Source organism: Hemicordylus capensis, chromosome 1 (assembly GCF_027244095.1).
Source record: "Hemicordylus capensis ecotype Gifberg chromosome 1, rHemCap1.1.pri, whole genome shotgun sequence".
NCBI classification, from domain to species: domain Eukaryota; kingdom Metazoa; phylum Chordata; class Lepidosauria; order Squamata; family Cordylidae; genus Hemicordylus; species Hemicordylus capensis.
In genome coordinates, this window is record NC_069657.1 from 118,723,234 (window position 1) to 118,750,894 (window position 27,661).

At 45.3% G+C, this 27,661-nt stretch overlaps 1 protein-coding gene across 3 annotated transcripts in view; it reads right to left on the bottom strand.

Moving 5' to 3' along the window:
* The window catches only part of ZNF143 (zinc finger protein 143), a 122,796-nt gene extending 96,567 nt beyond the window's left edge, over positions 1 to 26,229 (bottom strand). For 2 of the 3 annotated variants that reach the window (XM_053287234.1, XM_053287232.1), the window contains exons 1-3: positions 26,085 to 26,229; positions 1,906 to 2,024; positions 1,583 to 1,675 (exon numbers count right to left, since the gene is read on the bottom strand). In XM_053287234.1, the coding sequence (XP_053143209.1) occupies positions 1,583 to 1,675; positions 1,906 to 2,017 (205 nt within the window). In that variant the 5' untranslated portion in view covers positions 2,018 to 2,024; positions 26,085 to 26,229. Of the gene's footprint in view, positions 1 to 1,582; positions 1,676 to 1,905; positions 2,025 to 25,215; positions 25,336 to 26,084 lie in introns of those variants that run through there. The other variant, XM_053287233.1, reaches the window with a different exon arrangement.
* Between the last annotated feature and the right edge of the window lie 1,432 nt (positions 26,230 to 27,661).

The following is a 27,661-nucleotide window of genomic DNA, read 5'->3' on the forward strand; positions in this document are numbered from 1 at the left end:
TGAAACCATGGATGCAACATCAAAAAGATGGTTGGTGCTGTCTGATGTATTACATAATCTGTTGGGTGGTCATAGTGAGGATAAGCAACCAAAACTGCTAGAGTAAGTAGGGTATATCTGAATCTAAGCTTGATGGTAGCTTTAACAACACAAGCCCTCTGTATGCACAATAGTAGTAAGGTAAAGTTGTGCCGTCGAGTCAAGTGTCGACTCCTGGTGGCCACAGAGCCCTGTGGTTTTCTTTGGTAGAATACAGGAAGGGTTTACCATTGTCTTCTCCCGTGCAGTATGAGATAATGAGCTGGGTCTCACGATCAGTGAGACCTGGTTTTGGAGAGTGAGCGGGGAGAGCAGGCTAAGCCCGCTCTCCCTGCACACGAGCAGGGTGGGAGCCCTGGGCGGCCAGATTGGCTGCCCACATGATTGCCGGCTCCGTGACGGAGCTGGCGGCCAATCGGCCCCCAGATGCTCCAGCATGCCCTGTGCGAGCGGAGCTGATCGGCCCCCAGAAGCTCCATGCTAGTGAGACCCCCGGAGCCAGGAAGCGGCTTTTTGCCTCCCCTCCAAGGGTCTCCTTGTGAGTATCCGTGGCGGGGAGCCACAGCTACTCACAATTTTTTAAAAACAGGTTTGTGGAGCGCTCGCTCCACAAACCCAGTTTTAGGGGCGGGCCACTTGAGCAAGTTACCCGCTCAAGAACCACTGGGCTCGCAGCCAAGCCCGGTGGTTCTCACAACTGCAGAAAATTGGACTAGCGGAGCCTAGCCCAATTTTCTGCAATCATGTGAATAGCCTCAATGCCTTTCAGCATCTTCCTATATTGCTGCTGCCCGATATAGGTGTTTCCCACAGTCTGGGAAACATACCAGCAGAGATTCGAACCAGCAACCTCTTGCTCCCTAGGCAAGTTACTTCCCCGCTGCACCATTAGTAGCATCCTATTAAACTTAAGCAGGACAGACGTGCATCTTAAAACCTCCACGTGTCCTATTTTTGTACTTGCATCATTGCAAGCTCTTGCTGGTGCTAGGTATATAGCAAGCAGAGAGTAGGGATGTACATGAACCGGCTCGGCACCTCCTTTGGGAAGCTGTATTGCCTCGGGTGCCTGCAGCCGAACCAGGTAAGTTCTTGTGCTAGTGGACAATGCTGCACAGGACATTGCATTGCCTCTTTCACAAACTCTTCTACAGAGGCAGGTGTGCAACACAGCAGACCACTGCCACTGCTAAAACCTTTCGTGAGTGTCACTGTGATGGCTACCAATTCCAAATGGCCGAACAGCAAGACAAATGTTCCCTTTGTTTGGGCTTTCTGGTCACTATCTGTTTACATGTGAAGCACTTATTCAAATCTTTTGTGACTGTGCACATAAGGAGTGCTTGTTCTATATTAATGAATACAGATTAAAACTGTGTGATTGTGTCCATGCATTTTTAAGTGTTTATAAACAACACAGTTCAGCTTTGTTGAAATGACAAATTCACACAAAATGATTCTTTATGAAATGATAAATTCCTATGAGAGTATTTTATTACCTAATGACAAAAATCTTAGCTGCAGAAATTTTAAATAACTTTACCTTTAGAATTATGTTGTATGTAGGCAGTAGAACCATCAGAAAGTGTAACTGCTTGTAAGCTTACTCCTTCCATGTTGTCTAAATTATCTCCATCTAACAAGAAAAAATAATTTAGCATTACTTGGCAATATGTAACTATTACCCTGAAAGCATATTCTATTGAGAAAACAATTTAGAGACAAAGAAAAATGTTTAGTCATTTGGTAATTTCTGATTAACTTCTATGGTGAATTTCAAATAAACGACAACTTTTAAGTGCACCAAAGGTGGACATTTTGCTTCTCACAAATGCCACACTGAACGGCATCAATATCTTTGCTCACCTTGCACAGCTACAGCTTCGGTCAAACAGAGAGTTACATGCTGAGCCTCCATCCCTCCTCCAGAAAACTCCGTCATTCCCTGAGAGTCACGATTTATCTGGGCTAATAACATTGTCTACCTAAAAAGAAATATAATTTATATAGTATTAGCAGTAGATTCTGGATATCCAGCAGAAATCATTTTTAGCAATAATATCCCTCAAACTAAATAATATTTCTGATAAATGTTCATTTGGAAAAGAATCAGTTTTGCTCATCCTTGTAATTACAAATCTCATACAGGGAGGGGTGCATACAGAAGCTTGACATTATAAATCTTGCTAAAAATGCAAGAATCTTATTTATATTTCTTTCTCTTTTTAGTTTCTAGTCCTCAGGAATTTCTAGTACTGATTCTTTTTAATGATTCTAGCCTTTAAGAAGGAAAGCAGTGTTGTGATATTTTTAAAAAGGTTTTAAAAACTGGTAACAAAATTTGGGACTGGAAATCCACCAAAAAACCCACCATTCTCAAACTTCATGCCATGGCACAATGGTGTGAACTGAGAGGTGCTAGAATACCTCAAAAATAAATTAAATAATTAAAAGTTTCCTTCCTTTACATCCCAGGGCACACCTCCTTCCAATCAGTCTCCCTGGGAATAAACAATTGTGCTTCATTTCTGCATTGGCAGTGACTGAATGATCTTAGTTATCCCTAGCATAGCATAAGCAGCATTACTGGCCCTCAAAGGCTGCAATCTACTTTGCATGAGCCAACACTGTAAGTATGCCTCCAGTTTCAATGCGCATCAACTACCGGTATCAGAAGTTTAGGAAATACTAGTTGATGCCCAGACCAAGTTACTCAGTAGTAATACGCAAGAGTTACTCTGGAGGACTAATGAATTTCAATAGGATTTCCAGTGAGTAATTTAGTCAGGATGTCAGATACTGACTTAAAAGGGTAAAATTTTACTCAGCCACCACACTTAATCCATATATGAAAAGTGAATTTCATATGCAAATTTTACATGCATTTTTACACTTATGTCTATCACCTATGTGATCTGCAACTAATGGGGTGACATCCAGCTCCTTGGTACAGTAGTGCACCACCAGCAGAAGCGCCTTCAGTGAACAGAAAGAGAGTTCTGTTCATACAAGTACCTCTTGCATAAGTGCAATTCTCCTTCCATGGAAGGAGCTTCTGTCAGTGGTGTTCCATGAATGCCAGCCATGGTCTCTTCTGGTTTGTGCACATTTACTTCCAGAACAAGATACAGTTCTGGTTTGCATATAAATACAAGAAGGTTGCCGGTTCGAATCTCCGCTGGTATGTTTCCCAGACTATGGGAAACACCTATATCAGACAGCAACAATATAGGAAGATGCTGAAAGGCATCATCTCATACTGCATGGGAGGAGGGATTGAGAAACCCCTCCTGTATTCTACCAAAAGAAAACCATAGGGCTCTGTGGGCGCCAGGAGTAGAAATCAACTTGATTGCACATTTTAACTTTACTACAGGAATGTGGGAAGCTGCCTTATACCGAGTCAGACCATTGGTCTATCTAGCTCAGCACTGTCTACACAGACTGGCAGTGGCTTCTCCAAGCAGGGGTGTAGCTATAATTGAGCAGATGGGTTCAAAGAACCCGGGGCCCCCAGCTCCTAAGTCCCCACCAGCTCCTGAGGCGCCCCTAGTTCCACCCCTTCCTATTTTCTTCATTATTTCCCTCCCTGAAGGGCTGCTGGGGAGAGGGGCGAATACAGGCCCCCTCTCTCCTAGCTATGCCCATGACAGGCAGGAGTCTCTCTCAACCCTATCTTGCAGATGCCAGGGAGGGAACTTGGAACCTTCTGCAGGCAAATGCTCTTCCCAGAGCAGTCCCGTCTCCTGAGGGGAATATCTTAAGAGTGCTCACACATATAGTCTCTTCCCTTTCAAATGCAAACCAGGACAGACCTTACTTAGCAAAGAGGACAATTCATGCTTGCTACCACAAGACCAGCCACCTAATGGCACAGCAGGGAAATGACTTGACTAGCAAGCCAGAAGTGGCCGGTTCGAATCCCCACTGGTATGTTTCTCAGATATGGGAGACAACTATATGGGGCAGCAGTGATATGGGGAAATGCTGAAAGGCATCCTCTCATATTGCATGGCAGATTGCAATGGTAAACCCCTCCTGTATTCTACCAAAGAAAACTACATGGCTCTGTGGTCACCACAAGACAGCACCGACTCAATGGCACACTTTACCTTTACCACAAGACCAGCTCTCCTCCCTAAAGAAAACTATACATATGCATGTATCATCACTTTATTGTATATAAGGCATACAATCATGAATTTCCATGATTTAAAAAAATCTGTTGTTGCAGATTCTTTTTGCACAGAAACTCACATTTATATGAACAGGTAAACATAGAACAGTAACAGAAAAATTACTGTTTCTGTTAAACATTAAACAGAAATTTAAAGACACTGTGGAACATATTATACCATGGCAGACCATTGATCTACCTAGCTCAGTATGGTCTATATACCAATGTTTTTGAACCAAGATTGCGTGCTGCCAGGACTCCTCAAGTCAAAACTCCTACTGGTACTTTCTTGGCCCCAGTGACCTCGCAGCCCCACTATGTCCATCTCTCCTCCCACTGCATGCAACAGAGCAGAGGTTTTTTCAGCTATCAGTGGTAGCAGATAGCTATCAGTTGTGGCACTTGCCAATGGGAGCGACAGCAGAGCTCTATTTGCATGTCCCTCCTTTCCTTCCTCCCCACCTCTCCTTTCAGTGGCTGGTGCTTGAGTGGTGGTTAACTAAGCACCAACTCTTCTTTTTCTTCTTTCCCATCTCTGTTATCCTCCTCAATTACTAGGCGCTATGGAGAGTGCAGTGGGAGGAGCCAAATCCAACATCCTGAACCACCAACTTCTGCAAGGTTGGGGATGAAGAAAGAGGCAGGCAGGTGGGAAGGGCGGGGTTGGAGCAGGTGCGGAGGGAAGGAGGTTCATTTATTTCTGTGCCCCACATGCAGCTATTAAAAGTTCCAGGAACAGCAAACTCTGCAACAAAAATGGTGGCAATCCTGCTGTCAGTCACTTATTGGATTTTCAACCAAAAAGTATATAGTGAGGATTCTGGTTTGCAGCAAGCAGGAGTAGTGGATGAATAACTAAACTGCTGCCTTGCTCTAAACAGCAAGGAAACTGCAACTCCATCATTTGTCCACACCTTAGGCTTGTCATAACACACGGGTAGGCAACCTTGGCTCTCCAGCTGTTGTTGAACTACAATGCTCATCATCCCCAGCTAGGAATGTGCACGGAACCGCAGAGGCGCAGTCCAGTGCTGGCGGGGGTGGTTCTTTAAGGGCAGGGGGGTTGCACTTCAGATGAAGAATGACACTTCATATTCAAAACATGACAGGCATAGCAAGCGTTTTGGAGTGCTTCTCTGGTAAAATATTTTATCTACTAGCTGAACCCGCACAGAGCATCTGTGCGGTAGTTCACTTCCTTTTTGGGTTTTGTTGGGAGAATTCGTTTGGCTGGTCCCCCCGCGCCTCTCTCGCTCACCCCGTCTCTCTCCCCCCACGCCTCCGAGCCTCTCTCACTCGCTCGGTCTCCCTCCCCCCACGCGCGCCTCTCTTGCCCGCTCTGCAGCCACCACCGGTCGCCAGGCCAGGCCCGCCAGCAGCCCTGGCCCACAGCTGGCCAATTCTCCTCCTCCTGGGTGTGCCAGCCAATCAGGCGCCTCCGCAGCCCAGCCAATCAGCTGGGCTGCCTGGACGCATATTCCCTGGGCACACCTAGGAGAAATATAAATCTAGATTTTTATTTAGAGATTTTTGTTACATTTAGATAAAAATACCTTGAATTGTGTGCAGACCCCAGTGCAGAGGATTGTCGAAAAAGCATCGGTATAATAATTTATATAGCACTTTTCAACAACAAAAAATTCTCAAACAAATAATTCATACCCAGAGAGCCAGCGCAGCATCAGTAATTATACTATCTACTCTACAGAGGAGAATCCAAACCAGATGGAGGCTGTTACAATGGTTCCGATATCTGGAAATATCCCCAGGTAAAAGTATCTGTCTATTGTTCAGAACTAGGCTTATCCCAAAAATGGTAGCTATTTTCTTAAGACAAATAATGGCCAGGTTTCAAGCTACAGGAAAAGTTCAGAATATTAGTTTACTTGGCCTGTAGGGTGAGCAGAATGTGCTTTTTAATGGAGAAGAGTTTAAAATCAGGATGAATGAGGAGGATGAGAGTTAGGGATGTGGCACCAGCGTTTTTCTGTACACCAACTTCCATATTTGAATGAAGAGTGTGTGCCTTATGGGTTCAGTGATGTGGGGCATAGAAAAACAGTTAGCATACGCTCCCTCCCACAATGTCTGTTAAAATCTGGCTTTGCAATGATAAAGCTCAATTAAAAAAGAAAGGGCGGAGGAGGGGGAAGAGGTACTACGGCAATCTGCACTGGCTGCAATTTGTAATATGCTCATCTCACAGAGCATATTAAATATCCAAGCCTCAAGATTTTGTTTTAAAATCAGAAAAAGGAAGAAAAGATGATTTTCTCCCCAAATGGAGCTAGTACAGCATATCTCAGGGCACTACTACAACATTGTTGTTGCTTGCTTAAGTTGTTCCAGAGATATGTACCATTTTCTGAGAAAGAAAATGGCACCATCCACTTATAGGAGATCGTTTCAACCCTGCTAATTAAAAGTACTACAATCCTTGCTAAGTGAGCAAAAAGGGACCTTTTAAAGTGGCGATTCTCTTATATTTAACAGGGAGAGAGCAACTGTCCCTATTCTACCCCAGCACACTATTCCCCTCAACTGTGTAGATATTATTTTTCTTTTTAGATTGTGAGCCCTTTTGGGACAGAGAAGAATCCTATCCTTTTTCTAAATAAACCACTTTGAGAAAACCTGAACATATTTGTAACAACAACAACAACTTGAAATGTCAGGCACCACCATGTCATGCCTGGAAGAACTCTAAGGGTGTAAACCTGAAGAAGGAGGAGAGACAAAACTCTGTCTACAAAGATGTTACTCTCTTTCACAGATCAGGCCCACCACCAGCCATTGTGATTTAAATTTGCCTGAATTAATCTTAATCAGAGGCATATCTAGGGAAAATAGCACCTAGGGCAAGCACTGAAATTGCATCCCCTGTCCAAACATTTGATACTCATCTTTCAGATAAGTTTACCACAATATCAGCTGAAAAATACAAGTCTGAAGGTCACATGCAAGTCACATATCTGAATATGTGTACAGTGACTTACATGAAAAAAATTGCCTGTAGCCCCTTCGGGGGGCTTCCTAAAGGCCATGGGGGGGGTCTGCAAAGGTTCCCCCTCCCCCCCCCGCTGGCCTCTAGGGCCTCACAGGGACCATTTGAGCATGTGCAGTGGTCATTTAAATATTTTTTTTTAAAAAAATGGCCACTGAAAACAAAATGGCTGCCGCTCATGCTCAAATGGCCTCTAAGGCCTGGCATGGCCTAGGGCCTCACAGAGGCCATTTGAGCATGCGCGGTGGCCATTTTGTATTCGGCAGCAATTTTTTTTTAATTTTAAAAAATGGTGCCCCCCCTTCAAGTGGTGCCCAGGGAACATGCCCTGCCTGCCCCACCATAGATACGCCCCCCATCTTAATCAGCTTACCTGCATTTGGTCCACAGTCAGAGTCGTATACAGAAGGCACTGGTACTGTGTGTGTGAACAGTGTGGGTGGGGCGGGGCTAAAGCCCCCCTGGGATTTCCTGGAAGGACCAATGCCCCCACCAGGCTGCCAGGTGGGAGTGGTGGAGCTCAAGCCCTCCACTGGATTTCCTGGGGGAGGCAATCCCACCCCCCCACCCCCACCTGGCTGCCAGGTAGCATAAGCTCTCATGGCTCAAGTTTATTAGTCAGTTGAACAACACAGTGAGTCATTTGTTGTCTTTGTAGCAGCTCAGCAAGTTCTTAGGAGGCACAGCTGCCTCTCAGGGCCCTTTTACACTATAATTCTCTGTTTGGAAGTAGTATAAAAAGAAGAAAAACTAGTGTGCTCTATGCATGCTGGTGTTCTGCCCAGAGGGACGCCATCCCCTAAGGGGGATATCTTAGAATGCTCACATGTAGTCTCCAATTCAAATGGAAACCAGGGTGGACTCTCTTGGCAAAGGGGAGAATTACCACCTGCTACCACAAGACCTCTCCTCCCATGTGCCCCGTGCCCTATCCCCCCCCCCCGCCAGTGAAATTGAGAAGTCTACGCCCCTGCTGCAGAATGTGGTTAAGATCAGTAGCGGCTGGTGGGGAGGGAGAGAACCTGGTCACTAAGAAGCCTAGGGATGTGCATGGAACCGGCAGGGGGCAGTTTGAAGACAGGGGAGATACCTTTAAGGGTGGGGGAGGGTGCTCTTACCCCTCCTGCTGAGTTTCCCCCACCAGCGCTATGCATTAAAAGTGTCCGGCAGGGCTGCAGCTTACCTCCCCACCCTAGTGTTCCCTCTAAAGCATGTGATCACATGTTTGTTGATGTCCACTCAGTTAATTTTAGATCCCACTCAGGTTGAATCAGGAACACTCTGAATGCAAGTACGTGCACACTGCCTTGATACTGCCTACCAAAACAAAATTCATTCCGCACACAAATGGGGGGAAAAAGAGAACATTGCCCCCCCACCTTCAAACCGGCCGAATAGGTTCATGCACATCCCTACAGAAGCCTACTCCCCCCCCCCGCACTTTCCTCCATGCCAGCAGGCCTGGGTATTTGAGGAAAACAGAAATGGGGAGAGGGGGAGCAAAAATGCAGGGGGGAAAGTAGAAAACAGAAAAGTTTTATGTGGGGGGGAGAAGGCAGAAAGCAAGAAAGCGGGGAGAAAGAAGGGATTCCATCCCACCAAACAAGCTAGTAAAAGATCAGACTTGCCAGTAGCCAGGGAATCCTCCAGAGCAGGAAGCGACATCCATTCCCTCCTTTCCTGCCTGTAAAAACAGGCTGCTCACCTGTAACTGATGATCTGGTAGAGATCCGTTCATATCCATTAGAATGGGTTCTGCGCCTGTGCAGAAGCCTCTCGGTGTCGAGTTTATACAGCTCCTTTCAGGTGCCTGAGCCCCACCCCACATGACCACGTGGCTATTTAAGGCGGGAGGAAGCGCAGGCCACTCAGTTCCTTGGAGGCAGTCGTAGATATGACCAGAATTACTTTATAGACCTATGGTGCACTGCAGAGGGGAGGCTCGGGAGGGTCTAGTGGATATCAACGGATCTCTACCAGATCATCAGTTACAGGTGAGCAACTTGTTTATCTGGTACGGGATCCGTTGATATGCATTAGAATGGGTGTCTAGTTAGCTCCGGAAGGAGGAGGGAGCAGTGCATTATTGCAACACCCTTTTAAGAATGCCTCTCCCAAAGTTCGTCTCCGCAGCGGACCGTAGGTCAATAGCGTAGTGCTTAACAAAAGGTTCCTCAGATGACCAAGTAGCAGCCTTGCAGATCTCTGGAAAGGATATCCCAGACAGAAAAGCTGCGGAAGTGCCTTGATAGTCTTTGGCACTGGTACACCGTGGATTGAGTAGGTAAGGCGAATAGCTTCCACTAGCCAATGTGATAAACATTGCCTAGACAGTGCTTAGCCCCTAGAAGATCCTTTGTACGATATCAGTAACTTTTTGGACTTCCGGAACGGTTTCGTTCTCAAGAGATAATAGAGAAGTGCTCTGCGGACGTCTAAAGAGTGGAGAGCCTTTTCCAAGGGCGTGGACGGAGTACTAAAAAAGGTGGGTAAGACTATGTCTTGATTGACATGGAAGTGTGAAACCACCTTGGGTGTGAACCTGATGTCCGGACGTAGGAGAACTTTATCTGGATAAAACCGGGTGTAAGGTACGTCCATACGGAGAGCAGTCAGCTCACTCACCCTGCGGGCAGTGGTGATAGCCACCAAAAAGGCTGTCTTTAAGGAGATATGGCGAAGAGTTGTCATATTCATGGATTCGAACGGTGGTTCTGTTAGCGCAGAGAGGACCAGAGAGATGCTCCAAGGTTCAATTGGTTTGCGTATAGGAGGATAGAGATTCGTGAGCCCTCTCAGGAAACTCTTACAGGCCGGATGAGAAAACAGTGTCTTGCCATCCCACTCTGGGTGTCTAGACGTAAGGGCACTAGATGTACTTGTATGGACACATTAGAAAGGCCCAATGTCTTAAGATCCGTTAAATAAAGCAGGACCTCCCGTATGGTAACGCGTTTGGGACGGAACCCATGTGTATCTGCATAGGATGTAAATCTCTTCCACTTGCTAGCATAGTTCCGCCTAGTAGACGGTTTATGTTCGTTCAGAAGGATTTTCTTTAGTAGTCGATCCGCCACGCTGTCAGCTGTAGTGTGAGAACTTCCGGGTGTAATACTCGACCGCCTTCTTGAATTAGCAGGTCTGGGTGGTTCGGAAGTCTCTGGTAAGTGTGTGAGGTCAGTTTGAGTAAATGTGGAAACCATGGCTGGCGTGGCCACCACGGGGCAATCAAGATGCATCTCACTGGAGTGTGCAGGAGACAAGCTATTACTCTTCCCACAAGCGGCAAGGCGGGGGACATATAAGAGCATTGAAGGGACCAGTCTATTTGGAACGCATCCCCCACAGAATGTGGATCGTGTCCCGCTCTGGAGCAGAACCGTCTGCATTTTGCATTCTGTGTCGTGGCGAACAGGTCTATTTCTGGATGACCCCAAAGGTCGAAGATCCGTTGAAGGTAATGGTCGCTCAGTTCCCACTCGTGACAGTCCCTGGAGAATGAGCGGCTGAGGCCATACGCCAATACATTGTCTGATCCCTTTATGTGTATTGCCACAGGTGTTCTGCTGTTCTTGATGCACCAGTGCCAAATCTGAATGCTGAGTGCACAGAGTGACCTGGAGACTGTTCCCCCCTGTCTGTTGAGGTAGGCTATGGCAGTGGTGTTGTCCAATTGTAACTGGACCACCCTTCCATGCAGCATGGGAAGGAAGGCTTTCATGGCCTGAAAAACCGCTAACAGCTCCAGGAAGTTTATGTGTAGCAGACATTGGTTGCGGGTCCAAAGGCCCTGAGTAGTGGCGGTATTGCAGTGTCCACCCCAACCCCGAAGAGAGGCATCCGTCGTGACCCATACCGACGGAAGTCGGGCTTGGAATGGGACTCCCCTGAGCAGATTGGAGTGTTGTGTCCACCAGGAAAGAGACCGCAGAATTGGAAGAGGAACTGTCAGAAACTTTTTCGGGTTGTCCCTGAGTAGATTGAAGGAGGACAGGAACCATAATTGCAGTTTCCTCATTTTCAGGCGTGTATACCGCACGGTTGTCCTGCAAGAAGCCATCAGACCCAACAGACGTTGGATGTGCCATGCTGTTTGTGACGGCGTAGTTCGAAACGCTTGTACTAGCGAAGCTATGGTCTGAAAACGGTCTTCTGGTAAGAACGCCCTCCCCAGTGTAGCATTGAGTTGAGCTCCAATGTTCAATATGGTTGTAACTGGCATCAGATTTGACTTCTTCCAGTTTACTTGTATGCCCAAGTCCTGGAGAAGTTGCAACATGTACTCTATCTGCGAAAGTAACTCTTCTTTGTTTGTTGAGGACAGAAGCCAATCGTCCAGATACGGATACAGCTTCAGACCTGTCCTCAGGTGGGCGAGTACCACTGCCATACACTTGGTAAAGACATGGGGAGCCGTGCACAGGCTGAATGGAAGCACCTGATACTGGTATAGCAAGGTCCCCACCGTGAACCGCAGATACTTTTGAAAGGAGGGCCGGATTCCTATGTGAAAGTAGACATCCTTTAAGTCTAACGTCACAAGCCACCTTTCTTGATGGAGAAGAGGTAGGATGTCCTGTAACGTCATTCGATACCTTTTCACACGGATGAACTTGTTTAGATGTCTCAAGTCCATGATAGGCCGAATCCCACCATCCTTCTTCGGAATCTGAAAATAACGGGAGTAAAATCCCTCCCGTCGGTTTGCCCATCGCACTGGTACTATTGCTTTTTTGAGCAGGAGTTCCCGAACTTCTTGAAGAAGGGCTGGCGTCGGCGTTGCTTTCGTGAAGCGTATGCCCCTGAACTTTGGCCGGGTCTTGAACTCTATCACGTAACCTGATTGAACAATCTTTAAAACCCACTGATCTGATGTTATGTTGCGCCATGCGTTCGCATGACTTGCCAGCCTGATGGTGTTGGCGGCTAGTGGGTCCGGTTGCGTGATGTTGTAGACCGGGCTCAAATTCCCTCTGATGTTCTGGGAGTAGAAGTAATGGAAAGTACCAGGTGGGAGCGATGGGCTGCTCTGCACTTAAAGACGCTGTTTATTCCCGTCAGTCTGTTTGTTACGTTGGCCTAAGGAAAATTTTCCCTTCTGTTGGTTCGCCTGTTTAGTAAACGGGTGGTAGGATTTACGGAAGTCCCTCCGGTCTTGCTGTCTGTATGCAGACCGGGGCTGGTAAGAGGTACGCTGTCTGTTTCCATAGGATGTAGTAGGTGAGGCCGCTGAAGTGAAGGTCTTAGCGGTGAACTTAGATTTTTTCATCTTTTCCATGGTGGCATCAGTCTCTTCTGAGAATAGACCTTTCCCATCAAATGGCAGACCCTCTATTTTATCTTTCATGTCTTGTTGTAGGGTGGCTGATCTTAGCCAGGCATGACGACGTAGGGTGATCACCGTCGTGATGGAGCGGGACTCAGACTCCGCTAAGTGCTTTGCAGTGCTCAACTGCTGACAGGTAAGGTCACCCGCCTGTTGCAAAGTCTTTCGGAATCGAAGTTTCATCTCTTCTGGAGATAACGTATCAAGGACTTTCTCCAGTTCCTCCCAAATGCAATAACTGCCATACAAGCCGAGTAGTTAGCAACTTTTATTGATAAACAGGAAGTAGAACATAATTTCCTTCCCATAACATCTAGTTTTCTGCCTTCTTTTTCTGCAGGAGTCGTATGACGTCGTCCAGACTTGGAGGAGGTAGCACAATCGATAACTAAAGACATTGGGACAGGGTGCTTAAACAGGTAGGTATTATCTTGCTCCTGAACCCAATATAGACCTTCAAGTCTTTTTGAAGTTGGTGTAGAAGTATGGGGGACTTGCCAAGCGCACTGTGCAGCATTGGAAATGATAGGTAACAAAGGAAGCGCTACAGGCTGTGCTGATTGTGACCTTTGCATAAAGTTATAGACTGGATCGTCTATAGTCTTAAGTTGTGAAGTAAGATCCAGACTCAACGCACTGGCCATGCATTTAACATGTGAATGATATGCTTTTAATTCTTCCATTGGTGACACGTGGGAAGTGTTGCCACATCTGGAGACGGGTCCAATTCTATAGTTTCTGTGTCTGATTCAAAATCAGACGATCCATGATGACTTTCCTCGGAATCCGGGTCCGAAGTAGAATGGTGCGATGGAAGCTTGGGAGACGTCTCCCTCGGGTGGATAGGGGCCGGCAAAGGGTCAGTTTGTGCACTGGCGTTAGTGTAGTGTCTTGAGATTGTTTGAGTCTGTGCAGAAGTGCACTGAGTTCTCGTCTGGGTGCTCACATTAGTAAAGCTCCTTTCACGAGGAGGTGGAGCAGTCTCTGCTGAGAAGGCAGGAGTCTGTATCGAGGCCAATCCGCTGCGCCAAGCACGGTTTTCCTGAAAGTCATATCCCACAGCAGGGGAAGTGGTCCCTGCTAAAGCAGTCTCCGTAGAAGGTGAAACTTGATGACTGAAACAGCAAGTGTGCCAAGGTGTCGGAGTTGTGAGTTGCACAGCAGTGAGTATTTGTGGGTCAGAGGTGGAAGCATCTTCTTCAGAATGTGGAAAGCCTCGGAAAGTGGATGGCGTATTGTTAGAGGAGTCCAGCATTTTCAGCAGAGGATCTAGCTGTGGTGCGTCGTCCTCCGCATCAGCTCCCTCCATAGTAAAAGTCATAGGCGCCTGGAATCGTGGGGTCACAGCCGTGACGTTTGTTGGTGTATTTAGTGTAGATATCTGGTCCTCATCTCTCGAGGTTGCTGGCGAACGGATCGGTGTAGGCGCCGGCACTAGATCCCTAGTGGCCGATATTGAGAATGTTGCTGGCAGCACCATCGATGTCGAGGTTGGCTCATTCAGTGGTTCGCCCAGAGTGTCTGTCGATATCGACACTGAGGTGTCTTGTCTCGATGTCGAGGCTCCGTGTGCTGTATGAGTTTCTACGGACTGCGTCGGTATCGAGACTGTCAATATCGAGGCTGCCGACGTCGAGTGGGACATAGGTCTCGGTGTGGACAAAGTTCTGGTTGGAGCTCCTGATGTCGAAGGAGCTGTCGATACTGGAGGTTGCGAAGAAGTCGGTAACGAAGGTGTCGAAGTTGAATCTCTGGGAGCCGGCGCCCTCGATGCCGAGACAAAGACCACGTCTTGTGCAGTACCCGGAGAGGGCGTTGATTCCGACTGAGTTCGAGGCCGTGTCTTTTTGGCGGGAACACCCGTGGCAGCCATTTTCTCACCTGGCCTCTTCGAGGACTTAGGGGACTTCACGGAGGGCTTCGAAGTTTTAGACTGGGCCGGACCCAGGTCCTTCGAGCCATGCGCCTGAGGAGATTTTGAGGAAGGTGCTGCCAAAACATCATCACATAAAGCAGCCCGTAACCGGAGCTCGCGATTCCTCCTGGCCTGCTTCGAAAAGGATTGACAGATCTTACAAGTAGAAGTTTTATGGGCTTCCCCTAGGCACAGTAAACACAAGTTATGACGATCTTGTGAGGGCAGTTTAGCTTTGCACTCAGTGCAACGTTTAAAGTTCCGTTTTCCCATAGGGGCGTCCATGTTACTCACTATCCGAGGTCAGTAGCCAGATAAACAGTCCAATCTTTCGCCAAGCCAGAGGGGATTAGAGAAGCCAAACAAAGTCTCAGTCCGGGTCAAAACGATATAATTCAAGTAAGCCGCAAGAGTAGTCAACACAGTCCGAGTCAAAATCCAGTGAATTCAAAAACGAAAGTAGCCAAGGAAACAAGCGCTAAGTAGCCGCAGAAACCAAGTGATTTCCATGGTGGTCGCAAAGGAACTGAGCAGCCTGCGCTTCCTCCCGCCTTAAATAGCCACGTGGTCACGTGGGGCAGGCGCCTGAAAGGAGCTGTATAAACTCGACACCAAGAGGCTTCTGCGCAGGCGCAGAACCCATTCTAATGCATATCAACGGATCCCGTACCAGATCTTCTTGTTTTGGTCTTGCTGGCTGGAACAGCTGCCATTCAAGCTGCTCCAGCCAATCTAATTCCTAGGGGGCTCATCCTGGCACTGCTCTCAGGAAGGAGAAAAATGTAAAATATACTCCCTGAAGAAACCAGGAAGTGCATTTTTAACCCATTATTTGAGTGTTTCCTGTGGGCAATGCCCCCTAGGAATCAGATTGGCTGGAGCAGCTTGAGTGGCAGCTGTTCCAGCCAGTAAGGCCAAAACAAGCAGTTACAGGGAGGGGAGGAAAGAAGCTTACTGCTCTAAAGGTTTCCCTGGCTGCTGGTAAGTCTGATTCTTTATTAGCTTGTTTGATTTTGTTTGTGGGGGTACTGACCCTCTTGTCCTTACTGACCAGCCACCACTGGTTAAGATGATAAAGAGAGTCTGAATCGGGTGCCACAAGCTAAGGGCAATTCACACCAAACCACCACATGATCTCACAGCAATCCCCTGAATGGAGTGGGAGGGGACCATATACTGAATGGAGGGGGAGGGGACCAAAGAGACTCTTAAACATATGTCACTTATATGAGAGTTAACAATCAACTCCTCCCATTACTACCTGCTAAACACTTCCTGTCATATATAAGCAGCAAATTTATATTAAAACAGTCCCACGGACACTTGCCACTCCCCACATTTGCAAAAATACATCAGAACAATGGCTTAAAATTTTACCAAAAGATCCTATACAATTAAGACCTCTAGGTCATTTGAGGTCAAAAGTACAGGACCAATATAATCACATGACACTGTGATGAAAACCAGTGTAGCTGGATTTGCAACAGTTACCTACTTATCTCAGAAAGGAAGGTAAGAAATGGAGCAATAAGAAAGAAATCAACTTCTTAGATACAGCATCCTAAACTCTTAACAATTCCATCTGTGTTTCAAAGACAAATAGAGAAAAGCAAGAAAATGCCAACTAAACCAGTCTTACTACACTTTATCATCCCCCTGCTTCAGCGCAGTACTGGCAATATCCACTTAGAGGAGAACAAGAACTTCTCAACCCTTTGTATTAATGACAGATAAAAGTTCTTCCATCCATAATCAGGAGAAGAGTAATCTTGCATGGCCATTCCGCAGAGTGCTTTAAAAGCTGACGCATGTATAAAAGTGGACATGTGTGCCCCCTGCTACATTTATTCCTAAATTGCTTTTCTACATTTCAGCTTCCTAATGCAGCCATCATTTTGAAGAACCATTACACTCTGTGAATGATCCCTTGTCTGTTTGATTATGTGATTATCATTTACACGACATACTGTTTTACAATCTTCACCTTACCCATACAACATATAGTTTTATACAAAACTATGGTGCAGCCACACCTTTAGTACTGCGTACAATTCTGGTCACCACATCTAAAAAAGGACATTGTAGAACTGGAAAAGGTGCAGAAGAGGACAACCAAGATGATCAGGGGCCTAGAGCACCTTTCTTATGAGGCAAGGCTACAACACCTGGGGCTTTTTAGTTTAGAAAAAAGATGACTGTGGGAAGACGTGATAGAGGCCTATAAAATCATGCATGGTGTGGAGAAAGTGGATAGAGAGAAATTCTTCTCCCTCTCCCATAACACTAAAACCAGGGGTCATCCCATGAAATTGATTGCCAGGAAATCTTGGACAAACGGTAGTACTTTTTCACACAACACATAATCAACTTGTGGAATTCTCTGCCACAAGGTGTGGTGACAGTCAACAACCTGGATGGCTTTAAAGGGGGTTTGGATAACTTTATGGAGGAGAGGTCTAGCAATGGCTACTAGCAGAGGCGTATCAAGGGCAAATAGCGCCTAGGGCAAACACTGAAATTGCGCCCCCTGTCCAGGCATCTGACACCCATCTTTCAGATAACTTTACCATAATATCAGCTGAAAAATACAAGTCAAGCTCATATTAATCTTTTAATATTAATCTTTTAATATTTAAAAAACTAGATATTAATCCAGTTAAGATATTAATCTTTTAAAAAGACATTAATCTTTTAATATTTAAAAAACTATTTAGCAGTGGACGTAGCCAGACCAAAAAATGCTGATAAACTACAAATTTCAGTACACTGGGGCTCATGAAATACCCAAATACTATGTGGCGGTGTCCTTGGAAAACTAACCCCTGCTAACTTGGCAAAGAGGCACCTTTTAACGTGGCGATTTTCTTTATTGAGCAGGGGGAGAGTAACTTTTCCCTATCCATCCCCAGCACAGTGCCTCCAGTGACTGTTGCTGGTGTCTATCTGATGTTTCTTTTTAGATTGTGAGCCCTTTGGGGACAGGGTTCCATTTTATTTATTTATTATTTCTCTGTGTAAACTGCCCTGAGCCATTTTTGGAAGGGCGGTATAGAAATCAATCAATCAATCAAACAGAAGTGCCTGTCTAATTCTCTACTATGCATTGTAGCATCACTATTACATAAGTTTTAAAAATAAATGGAGAATTTGACTTTTCCCAGATACTCTGAAAATAATTAAAGGATATGCAGAGTAAACTGTGGCACTGCTTGGAATATATTCTAGTATTTCAGAAAGGCAGTTAAAATGAGAGAAAGAGAGCAAGAAACTCCCAGTGGGACTTAATACTAAGGATTTCACGCTAATTCAAAGACAAACTCACCATTAATAGCCATATTATTAATACATCACATTTAACTCACTTATCACAAGAAGCAAAGTAAGAGCAAATGAATACAATCCTAGCTCATAAGCTTCAGCTCAGTATTCACAAGTGCTGATTCTCTGTACATAGTGCCAAACTAAATATGTGTACAGTGACTTATATTAATTTTTTTAACCTGTAGTCCCTTTGGGGGGCTTCCTAGAGGCCGTGGGGAGGGTCTGCAAAGGTTCCCCCTCCCCCCGCTGACCTCTAGGGCCTCACAGGGACCATTTGAGCATGTGCGGAGGCCATTTTTAAAAATATTTTTTTTAACATTTTTTTTTAAATGGCTGCTGAAAACAAAATGGCCACCGTGCATGCTCAAATGGCCTCTGTGAGGCCTGGCATGGCCTCGGCCCTCGCAGAGGCCATTTGAGCATGCACAGTGGCCATTTTGTTTTCGGCGGCCATTTTAAAAAATTAATTTTTAAAAATGGTGCGCCCCCTTCAAGTGGTGCCTGGGGCACGTGCCCTGCCTGCCCTACCCTAGATATGCCCCTGGCTACTAGTTAGAGGGCTAAAGGCCACCTCCAGCCTCAAAGGCAGGATGCCTCTGAGTACCAGTTGCAGGGGAGTAACAGCAGGAGAGAGGGCATGCCCTCAACTCCTGCCTGTGGCTTCCAGTGGCATCTGGTGGGCCACTGTGTGAAACAGGATGCTGGACTAGATGGACCTTGGGCCTGACCCAGCAGGGCTGTTATGTTCTTAACACCCCTGTAATGATAATCCTTCCCATTTTTAGAGATTCAGAACAAGGCTGAAAGGTCCATGAACTTAATACAGATAAAATATATCAAAGCAAGGACATAAGAAGAGATATGTTCCCCTTTTGCAATTGTCTCCATCTCCAGTAGCTTTTGCTTGAAGGAGACGATAAAGGAAATACATTCCTCTTTTCCCAGTCACTGCAGGCTGCACTTCTTCTGGTGTGCTATATACAGCTAGTAAAGTGTGGAGGGAGCTAACATTTCCAATGTTCTAAGAACAATGAACTAATATAAGATTACTGGTGTGCCAACAATTAGCACATACACTATTAATTCTGTTTATTTACAGCTTGACATCCAGATTGTCATCATTCATGCCTTTTTGTTCCAACTGAACTTCTGAATACCTGGTCTCAACAAGGACATTCAACCTGAAGCAGCAGCTTGTAGGTGATATGGAACTCATTCTGAAATAAATAAATCTAAACTAAAAATGTGCTTTAGTAACATCATGCAACAACAAAACACTGTTGCAGCACTTTTTGTACAAGAAGCTAGTTGCCTGTTATTTATTCTATCTATCTATCTATCATATTTTTATGCTGCCTGATATGTAAATCTCTAGGCAGTGTACAAATCCCAACATTAAAAATCACAGGTTAAAATACATAAAACACAATAAAAACAATATAAAACAAATTATTAAAATTCTAATTAAAAGGTTGCAAGAACAGGAAAGTCTTGAGTGTCTTCCTGAAAACAAACAGAGAAGGAGATGCTCTTATTTGAGCAGTTATGCAACTAGTCACTCATTTGAAAGGCAACACTGTAATCAAGTATTGTAAGGTAGCATCTAGAAGAGTCTTGCACTAACACGAATGCTGTTGCGCTGGAGTAAATGCATGGTTGTTGTGCAAAAATAAATAACCTCTGTTCCAGACTTGCTTTTGCACTAGCACAAGTTGCAATTGTTGTTCAACCTCTTGCACAAGGTTGTTTACAGTCCCCAACTTACAAACAGGTAGTGTTCCAAAAGTTTGTCTGTAAAGCTGGTTATTTGTAACTCGGAATGCATATTGTTTCCAAGAGCAATGAATTGTTCCTATGTGCAGTTTGGCATTTGTAAGTTGGGAACCTCCTTAATGCAATATGTTATGGAATTTTGGTGGTATATACAAATGTTTTTAATTCGGGAACACCTTGTGTAACATACCTTTGGGTGGTTCCTCTTCTGCTACCAGTAGCACAACTTTGTGGAGCACAGCAACTTCTATGAGTGCCTGGAGGGTACCCATAATACATTTAGCCACCGTTAGACCTATTCTAATCTCCAGTTTAAAACCTCTAAGCTACTGGCCATCATCATCACCACAACCTTTAGAAAACAAATACCATACATCAATGGCATATTTCCTTGTGCCTGTCCTGAGCCTACTACTATTTCACTGCATGATCCTGAGTTCTAACATTATGAGAGAGAAAATATTCTCCAGCCACTTTCTCCACACTATGCACAATATAACTCTCTATTATGCACTCCCCCAGTCATCTATTTTTCTAAACAAGCACATCTCAGAATCATCTAGCCTTTCAGTGTTCCTTAAAGAAAAAGAATAGGTGGGAGCAGGGGCTAAATAATTAGAATGACAAATGTCTGCCCTTGCTGAAGGGATCAGATAAACAATACAATCAATCTTATTCAAAATCTAATTCAGTGATGATACATGTAACAGAGCACAAATGGAAATGTTTGCATAAGAATAGCAAGTATACTTTACTTCTGTTAAAAGAACATTACAAATGCAGTTATCTCCATCAGGTTCTTGGTAGATAAACAGAAGGAATATTAGTAAGCATTGTCAAGTCAAGATTCCCTTTATGGGCAGAACAGTGCTAAGAATGAACCATTCTTTCATCTTCAGAAGAGGAAACTCTTTGGGAAAATCCCAAAATGTTATAACAAACTTTTTCCAACAAGATGAATATAATACTCTTAATTCAGATGAGAACTTCAGAACTGTTTACAATGCACATTCTTAATTTAGTAAACAAGCCATAATTGTTTTAGAAAGATGGGTCAGTATTGTATTGTGAAAGATAGTGGCTTGCCCAAGACCACCTTGTGTATTTGAAGCAGGGATTTCCTGGCTCATAGCTCACACTCCACAGTACATTAGCTCGGTCACTGGTGGCCAACATAGATGCAGCGGCAGCAGGTCACTTGGGAACTGGAGGAGCCCAACAGGGCAGCGGAGGAGGAGGAGCAGAAAGGCAGCAGAGTAGGGAGGCCCGAGGTATAGGCGGCACAAGGAGGGAAAACTCGGGTGGGGGGTGGTCGGGGAATTGGAGGAGTCACCACCGGAGACGTGGAGGAGGACAATAAGGAGCAGGAAAGTGGTGGTGGAGGGAGGCCCAAGGAAGAGGTGGTGCAGGGAAGGAAAGTAGTGCTGCCGCTGCCACCACACTGGAAGATGGGGAGGTCTTTGGGATGAGGGGGTTATGGTGGGTGGTGAGGAGCACCGCAGCACAGGGTTTCTTAACCTTGGGCCCCCAGATGTTGTTGGACTACAACTCCCATCATCCTCAGCCACAAAGGCCATGTCTGGGGGTGATGGGAGTTGGTAGTCCAACATCTGGGGGCCAAGGTTAAGAAACCCTGCCCTTGCATACAGATGCTCTGTGAAGGTTAATCAATCAAAGAAATGCTACTAAGAAAGAGGCCTCCGCGTTTACAACTTGGGATTTATCTTCAGCCTATAATCAAATCACTCTGCACAGAAGTTCTCCCAAACACACAGCCTTCATTCCCCAGAGGGCCTTTTTCAATTCAAAGAACTGCCCTTTGGATTAGCCTCTGCAGCTTCAGTATTGATTTTGTTGATCTGCTTGTTATTTAGTACAGCACCTTCTTTTAATATCTGGTACATGGCACATCTGTTTTATTTCAGTTGTACCCATGATCACAATGGCCTTTGGCTACATGCTAATTTATTAATACTGAGGCCAACATACTGAATAAGAGTTGCATGTTAGAAACACTTCCATGCACACATGGAGGGGAGGGATGATTTTCAGCCTTCTTGCCTCTCCAGTCATCTGTGCTTCCCAAAATATGTCCCTGAAGATCCCACAACCTTCAAAGACAGGTATTTAAGGAAACACAATTGGCTGTAGAGGGCAGGTGAGATAGCTGGACATCACCCCTCCCTTTTGTGTGTGTGCAGAAGCCTCCCCTGAATGCAATTTGTACTCAGTATATCAGGCATTTATATCTATTTAATTAACATATGTTTACTAACAGGATATTCTATGAGGAGCTATCAATTTGTTCTGTACGTTTTTATGATTGTTAAAACATGCTTTCAAAATTGGGTGAGTGTGCAACAAAAAGGCAAATACAGTTCAATGTACAGTAAGTACTGTATCAGGTGATGCACTCTGGATTAAAAAAAATCCAAGTTTCACATATACACTGATGGGGTCTGAGCTGTTGGTGTCTGTTCAGGAAAGAGATCTTGGGGCCATGGCGAACAGTTCATTGGAAGTGTCGACTTAGTGGGTGGCAGCTGTGAAAAAAGCATATTCCATGCTCTGGATCATTAGAAAAGGTTGAATTTTATTTAGATTTAAAATAAAAATGCTAATATTATAATGCCTTTATACAAATCTAAACCTAAAGTGTGGCCACATTTGGTTATGTGGCTACATATGGTGATCAGTTCTGACCACCATATCTCAAAAGCGACATTGTAGAACTGGGAAAAGTGCAGAAAAAGGCAACCAAGATGATCAGGGGCCGAGAGCAACTTCCTGATGAGGCAAGGTTATTTATTTATTTATTGTTGAATTTATATACCGCCTTTCATTAAAAACAATCTCAAGGTGGTTTACAAAAGTTAAAAAGCATACAATAAAATGACAATAAAAATATTAAGTTAAAAATATAAAAACAAACCAAATTTAAAATCTATAGAATACAAGCATAAAAACTATACATAGGTAAAAACACATAGAAGCAGCCATAAAAATACAATATCTAGGGCTTTTTAGTTTAGAGAAAAGATAACTAAGGTGAGACATGATAGAGGTTTATAAAACTATTCATGAGATTGAGAAAATGGATAAGAGAAAATTTTCTCCCTCTCTCACAACACTAGAACCAGAGTCATCCCATGAAACTGATAGCCAATAAATGTAGAACCAACAAAAGGAAATACTTTTTCACACAGCACAAATATGACCTGTGGAATTCTCTGCCATGGAATATGGTGATGGCCACTAGCTTGGATGTCTTCAAAAGGAGCGAAGACAAATTCATGGAAGACAGGTCTATCAATGGCTACTAGTCTTGATGGCCATAGGCTGCCTCCAGGCTTCAGAGGCAGGATGTCTCTAAATATCAGTAGCAGGGGAGCAACAGCAGGAGAGAGAGCATACATTCATCTCTTGCCTGTGGGCTTCGCAGAGGCATCTGGTGAGCCAATATGTGAAGCAGGATGCTGGATTAGATAGCAATAGCAATAGCAATAGCAATAGCACTTACATTTATATACCGCTCTATAGCCGGAGCTCTCTAGATAGGTCTTTGGCCTGATCCAGAAGGTCTGTTCTCATGATTACTCCAATTAGTAAGTTCATACATTACTCAGTTTTCAAATACCGTGTCACAATTGTTATCAAGTAATTTTTTTTTGCATGGGTATAAACTGAGGAATTCTTCCATATGTCCATGGAAGAAAGTAACTTGATAACTGTGACCTGTGTCCCAAATGTGTCATTTATGTACAAAAATGACTTTCTAATCTTAAAAATATAATTTTCAATTGCATAGTTTATTATAAAAGGTAAAATGTGCTGTCAACTCCTGCCGACCACAGAGTCCTGTGGTTGTCTTTGGTAGAATACAGGAGGGGTTTATCATTGCCATCTCCTGCACAGTATGAGATGCCTTTCAGCATCTTCCTATATTGCTGCTGCCCGATATAGGTACCAGTGGGGATTCAAACCGGCAACCTCTGGCTTGCTAATCAAGTCATTTTCCCACTATGCCATTAGGTGGCTATATTATTATTATTATTATTATTACATTTATATCCCACTCTTCCTCCAAGGAGCCCAGAGCGGTGTACTACATACTTGAGTTTCTCTTTCACAACCCTGTGAAGTAGGTTAGGCTGAGAAAGAAGTGACTGGCCTAGAGTCACCCAGCTAGTTCCATAGCTGAATGGGGATTTGAACTCGGGTCTCCCCGGTCCTAGTCCAGCACTCTAACCACTACACCACACTGGCTCCCAATAAACCATATAGTTTATTGTATCAATGTGTTTTTTAAAAAAGTAATCTCTTTTATTTATAGTGAGAAAACACAGACCACAAGTGACATCAGCTTCAAAGTTCTTTAAAATAATAGAATTTGGGAGCATCTAATACTACAATCTTGTGCAGTTACTTAGGACTTGCTTTCCTGCAAACATGGTGTCTGTAATGCACAGTTTTTCTGACCGTTCATTTTCTAACTGTGTTCATTTACTGCTATTCAAATTATTAACCTCTGGCAAGAATATATATTGAGGAATGGCTACACATCTTTGTTGAATTGTGAGTATAGAGTGCAGTGTTGGGGTGTGATGTATAAGGAGAGATCCTCAATAGGGAAATCCTCCAAGAGCTGGTCTTGTGGTAGCAAGCAAGACTTGTCCCCCTAGCTAAGCAGGGTCTGCCCTGGTTGCATCTGAATGGGAGACTTGATGTGTGAGCACTGTAAGCTATTCCCCTTAGAGGATGGAGCCGCTCTGGGAAGAGCAGAAGGTTTCAAGTTTCCTCCCTGGCAACTCCAAGACAGGGCTGAGAGAGATTCCTGCCTGCAACCTTGGAGAAGCCACTGCCAGTTTGTAGACCAGTGTTTCTCAACATTTTTGGAGTCATGGACCGGTACATTATTCATGTGCAGTTTCCTGGACCAGCAGTAAGTAAGGGGGTCGCCCCCCTCACCCCCACGCACCTCTCAAAAAACAATTTTGGGCAATTATCCGGAGCTCATTTCCACGCAGCCCTCTCTGCTGGATAATGTTCCTTTCAGGGACTGAATTAATGAATGAATGTTATCCAGAGAGCTCCCAGTGGCCACCCATTTTTGGGGGGTGGGGAGTTTATTAGCAATGCCTCACGGACCAGTACCCAATGCCTCACGGATTGGCATTGGTCCACGGACCGGTGGTTGAGAAACAATGGTGTAGACAATACTGGTCTCACTCAGTATAGGGCAGCTTCCTATGTTCCTATCTTTCTCTCAAGGGAGATTCTATCATTCCTCACTATATATCCTTGCCAGAGGTTAATAATTCAAATAGCAGTAAATGAACACGGTCAGAAAATGAACAATCAGAAAAACTGTGCATTACAGACACTACATTAACAATATGCTGAGAATCCTACGTGCATCATCTAAAGCAAAAATCGATGCCATTTTCTTCAGAAAATATCAGCAAATCTGCCTAAGGATGCACATTAGTCACCTACTTTCACATAGTTTAGCAGACTTTAAAAATAAATTGCCAACCCACACAGCATTCGAGTAACAGCATGAACCTAAAGCATGCTTATTTAGAAGTGCGCCTGAGCTTACTGTCCTGGAAGTGTGTGCTAATGAAAACTTACTAGGAGGTCAGCCCTAATGAACTCACGTGAAGTTTACTTCCGATTAAGCAAGGGCAATATCGAGCTGTGAGAGGAGGCACTCTTGTCGGGCGATAAGGCCCAATCATGCGACCGATCCTGCATGCATAGGATCCGGTACACAAGCCCCCCACCCACACCCCCCCCCGCCAACTCCATTGTGGTTTCTTTCAAGCTCTTCTTCCGTACGACCACTGCCACCTTTGGCGCCTCCTTTGGCGCCCATTCCGGAGCGGGGCGTGCTGCATCATGTGAACCCCCCAGCCTCCAGCACCACAGGGCGTAGGAAGGGTGCAGCGTTTCGGGGTGGCAGCGCTTGGTACGGAATATGGGGCGGGCGGAGAGGGAGCGGATAAATCCTAGGGAGGGCGGCAATAAAGCCTCCTCTCTCTTCTCTGTCTCATACACACGGCCGACTGCTCTGAAGAGCCGAGCCCTAGTCCGTGACGCAGCCATTGATCGCGCAGCAGCTGCCCCCACCCAAAAGGCATGCGGCGCGCCCCCCCTCCGCCAGGCCAGGCCCTCTGAACGGCCAGCGGTATCCGTTTATTTTAAGGCAATCGTCCCTCTCCGCGGAAACAAAACGCGTCGCGGGAGAAAAAAGCGGGAAGCGCCGAGGCTTAGGAGGCGGGCATATGTAGATCATGGGAGGGGGTGGAAGAACGCACGGACGAGGCGGCGGCGACACCGCCTCAGCTTTATTATTAATGTGAGCGGCGGCACTAGAACGGCTCCCCCCTTTTCTCTCGCTTTTCCCTCCATCCAACAGCGCCGCGGAGGGACTAGGCCAGGCCGAGCCCGCGAGTGAAGCGTCCCAGCCGGAGATGGCGGCGGTTAGAATAAGGCACACTGGGTAAAAACACATTTATATACGAACCTCGCCGAGAAATTTTCCAACAATTCCTCCGTCCGACCACCATGCACCAGGACAGGAAACGGCCGTCTAAGCACCCGCCCGCTTACCCCAGCACCGCCCAGAGCTGTGCGGGCGGGCCCTGCAAGCAGCACCGGCATAAGGCTCCATTGGGTAGCCCGCGACACAAAATTCCGCCCACCTTCGCCATTGGGCCGCTGAGGCCCCGATGACACTCTCTATTGGTTGTTGCCTGATGGGGCCGCCTTCACGGCGCACAGTCTCATCTATGCTGGGTTCGGGGCCTCGGCAGCCGCCATTTTGTTTCACGTCAAACGAGGCGCCTGTGCGTAAGTGAGGGGAGAAGGGATAGGCGCCATTTCCTCCCCTTTCCTTAGCAAGGAGGAGAGCAGAGCTGATAGAAGTATGGGCACAGCGCTTGGGGCTGTTGTGGGTGGCTGTGGCTTCACGGGGAACTCCCCCAAGGTTAGGTAGACTTCGTAGAGTGGGAGGCGAGTGTGTCATTACAGTCGCCTCGGGGATTAACTTCCTTAGTGTGGTGGCCAACTATCACCCGCCCTGACGAGCGGACTCCGCTTTCCTCTGCCTGGGGGGAAATTGAGCTTTCTCTTGTCACAGTGCTGAACGAAGGTGCTCACCTCAAGGGAGAAAATGTTCTTAATTAGGATATACGTTTCCTAAATAAGACTTTCCTTACTCTTCTCTCCCCCATTAGCATACAAGTGCAGCACTGATATGCCGATAAAGAGCAAATTGCTTGATAAGACTGTTTTATACGAGTCATCTCTTCTGCAAAGTATGCAAAATTTTTGGTATCTTTAAACTGGTTGGAGGGCGTTTTCCTTCAACCAGCTTTATATAGTTAAAATGGCGGGACGTTTGCGTTGTTAGATGCAACCTGTAATATTATGCACTTTGGCTGCTAAGTAAAACAGCTCCCCGAGTACACACTTTGTGATTTACAGTTTTGATTAATTCCTGAATAGCCCGTGTTGCCTTTCACCATTAAATCTGGCCGTTCCTTCTTGAGCATAACTTAATGCTTAAAAAATAAATAAATTGATGCCTGTTTTGACCAACAGTTCCAATTTAGCTTTTTTGAACATATCATAGGGACGTTGAAAGCTGCCATATATCTAGCTCAGTATTGTCTACACAGACTGGCAGCAGCTAGTTTGTTGGTTCAATTAAAAAATATTGTCCTATTTAAAAATAAATAAATCTTGTCCAATCTTGGAGCTGCCAAGGAGGGAATCTCTGATCTCCAAAGTTTATACCAACTTTAGTTTTCATAATATAGTAAGCTCCCAGTCTAATGTAGCCATAGAACCATAGTAATGGTTGGCAGCTAGAACAGAGGGCATGGCTAATCACCTTTAGGACTGCTCCTAAAGGACATCTGAAAAAGCTTCATGATGGTTTATACTTCTAGAATTACTGTCTTGGCATGCAATTTTCCAGAAGACCGAGGCTACATCATACTAGGCAGACATCTACCTGTAAGCAGTAGAGGTCCTTTTGTGTTTTAATGCACACCTACAGAGCTGGCCAGCATCTTAATAGTGTTGTTTTTTTGAATA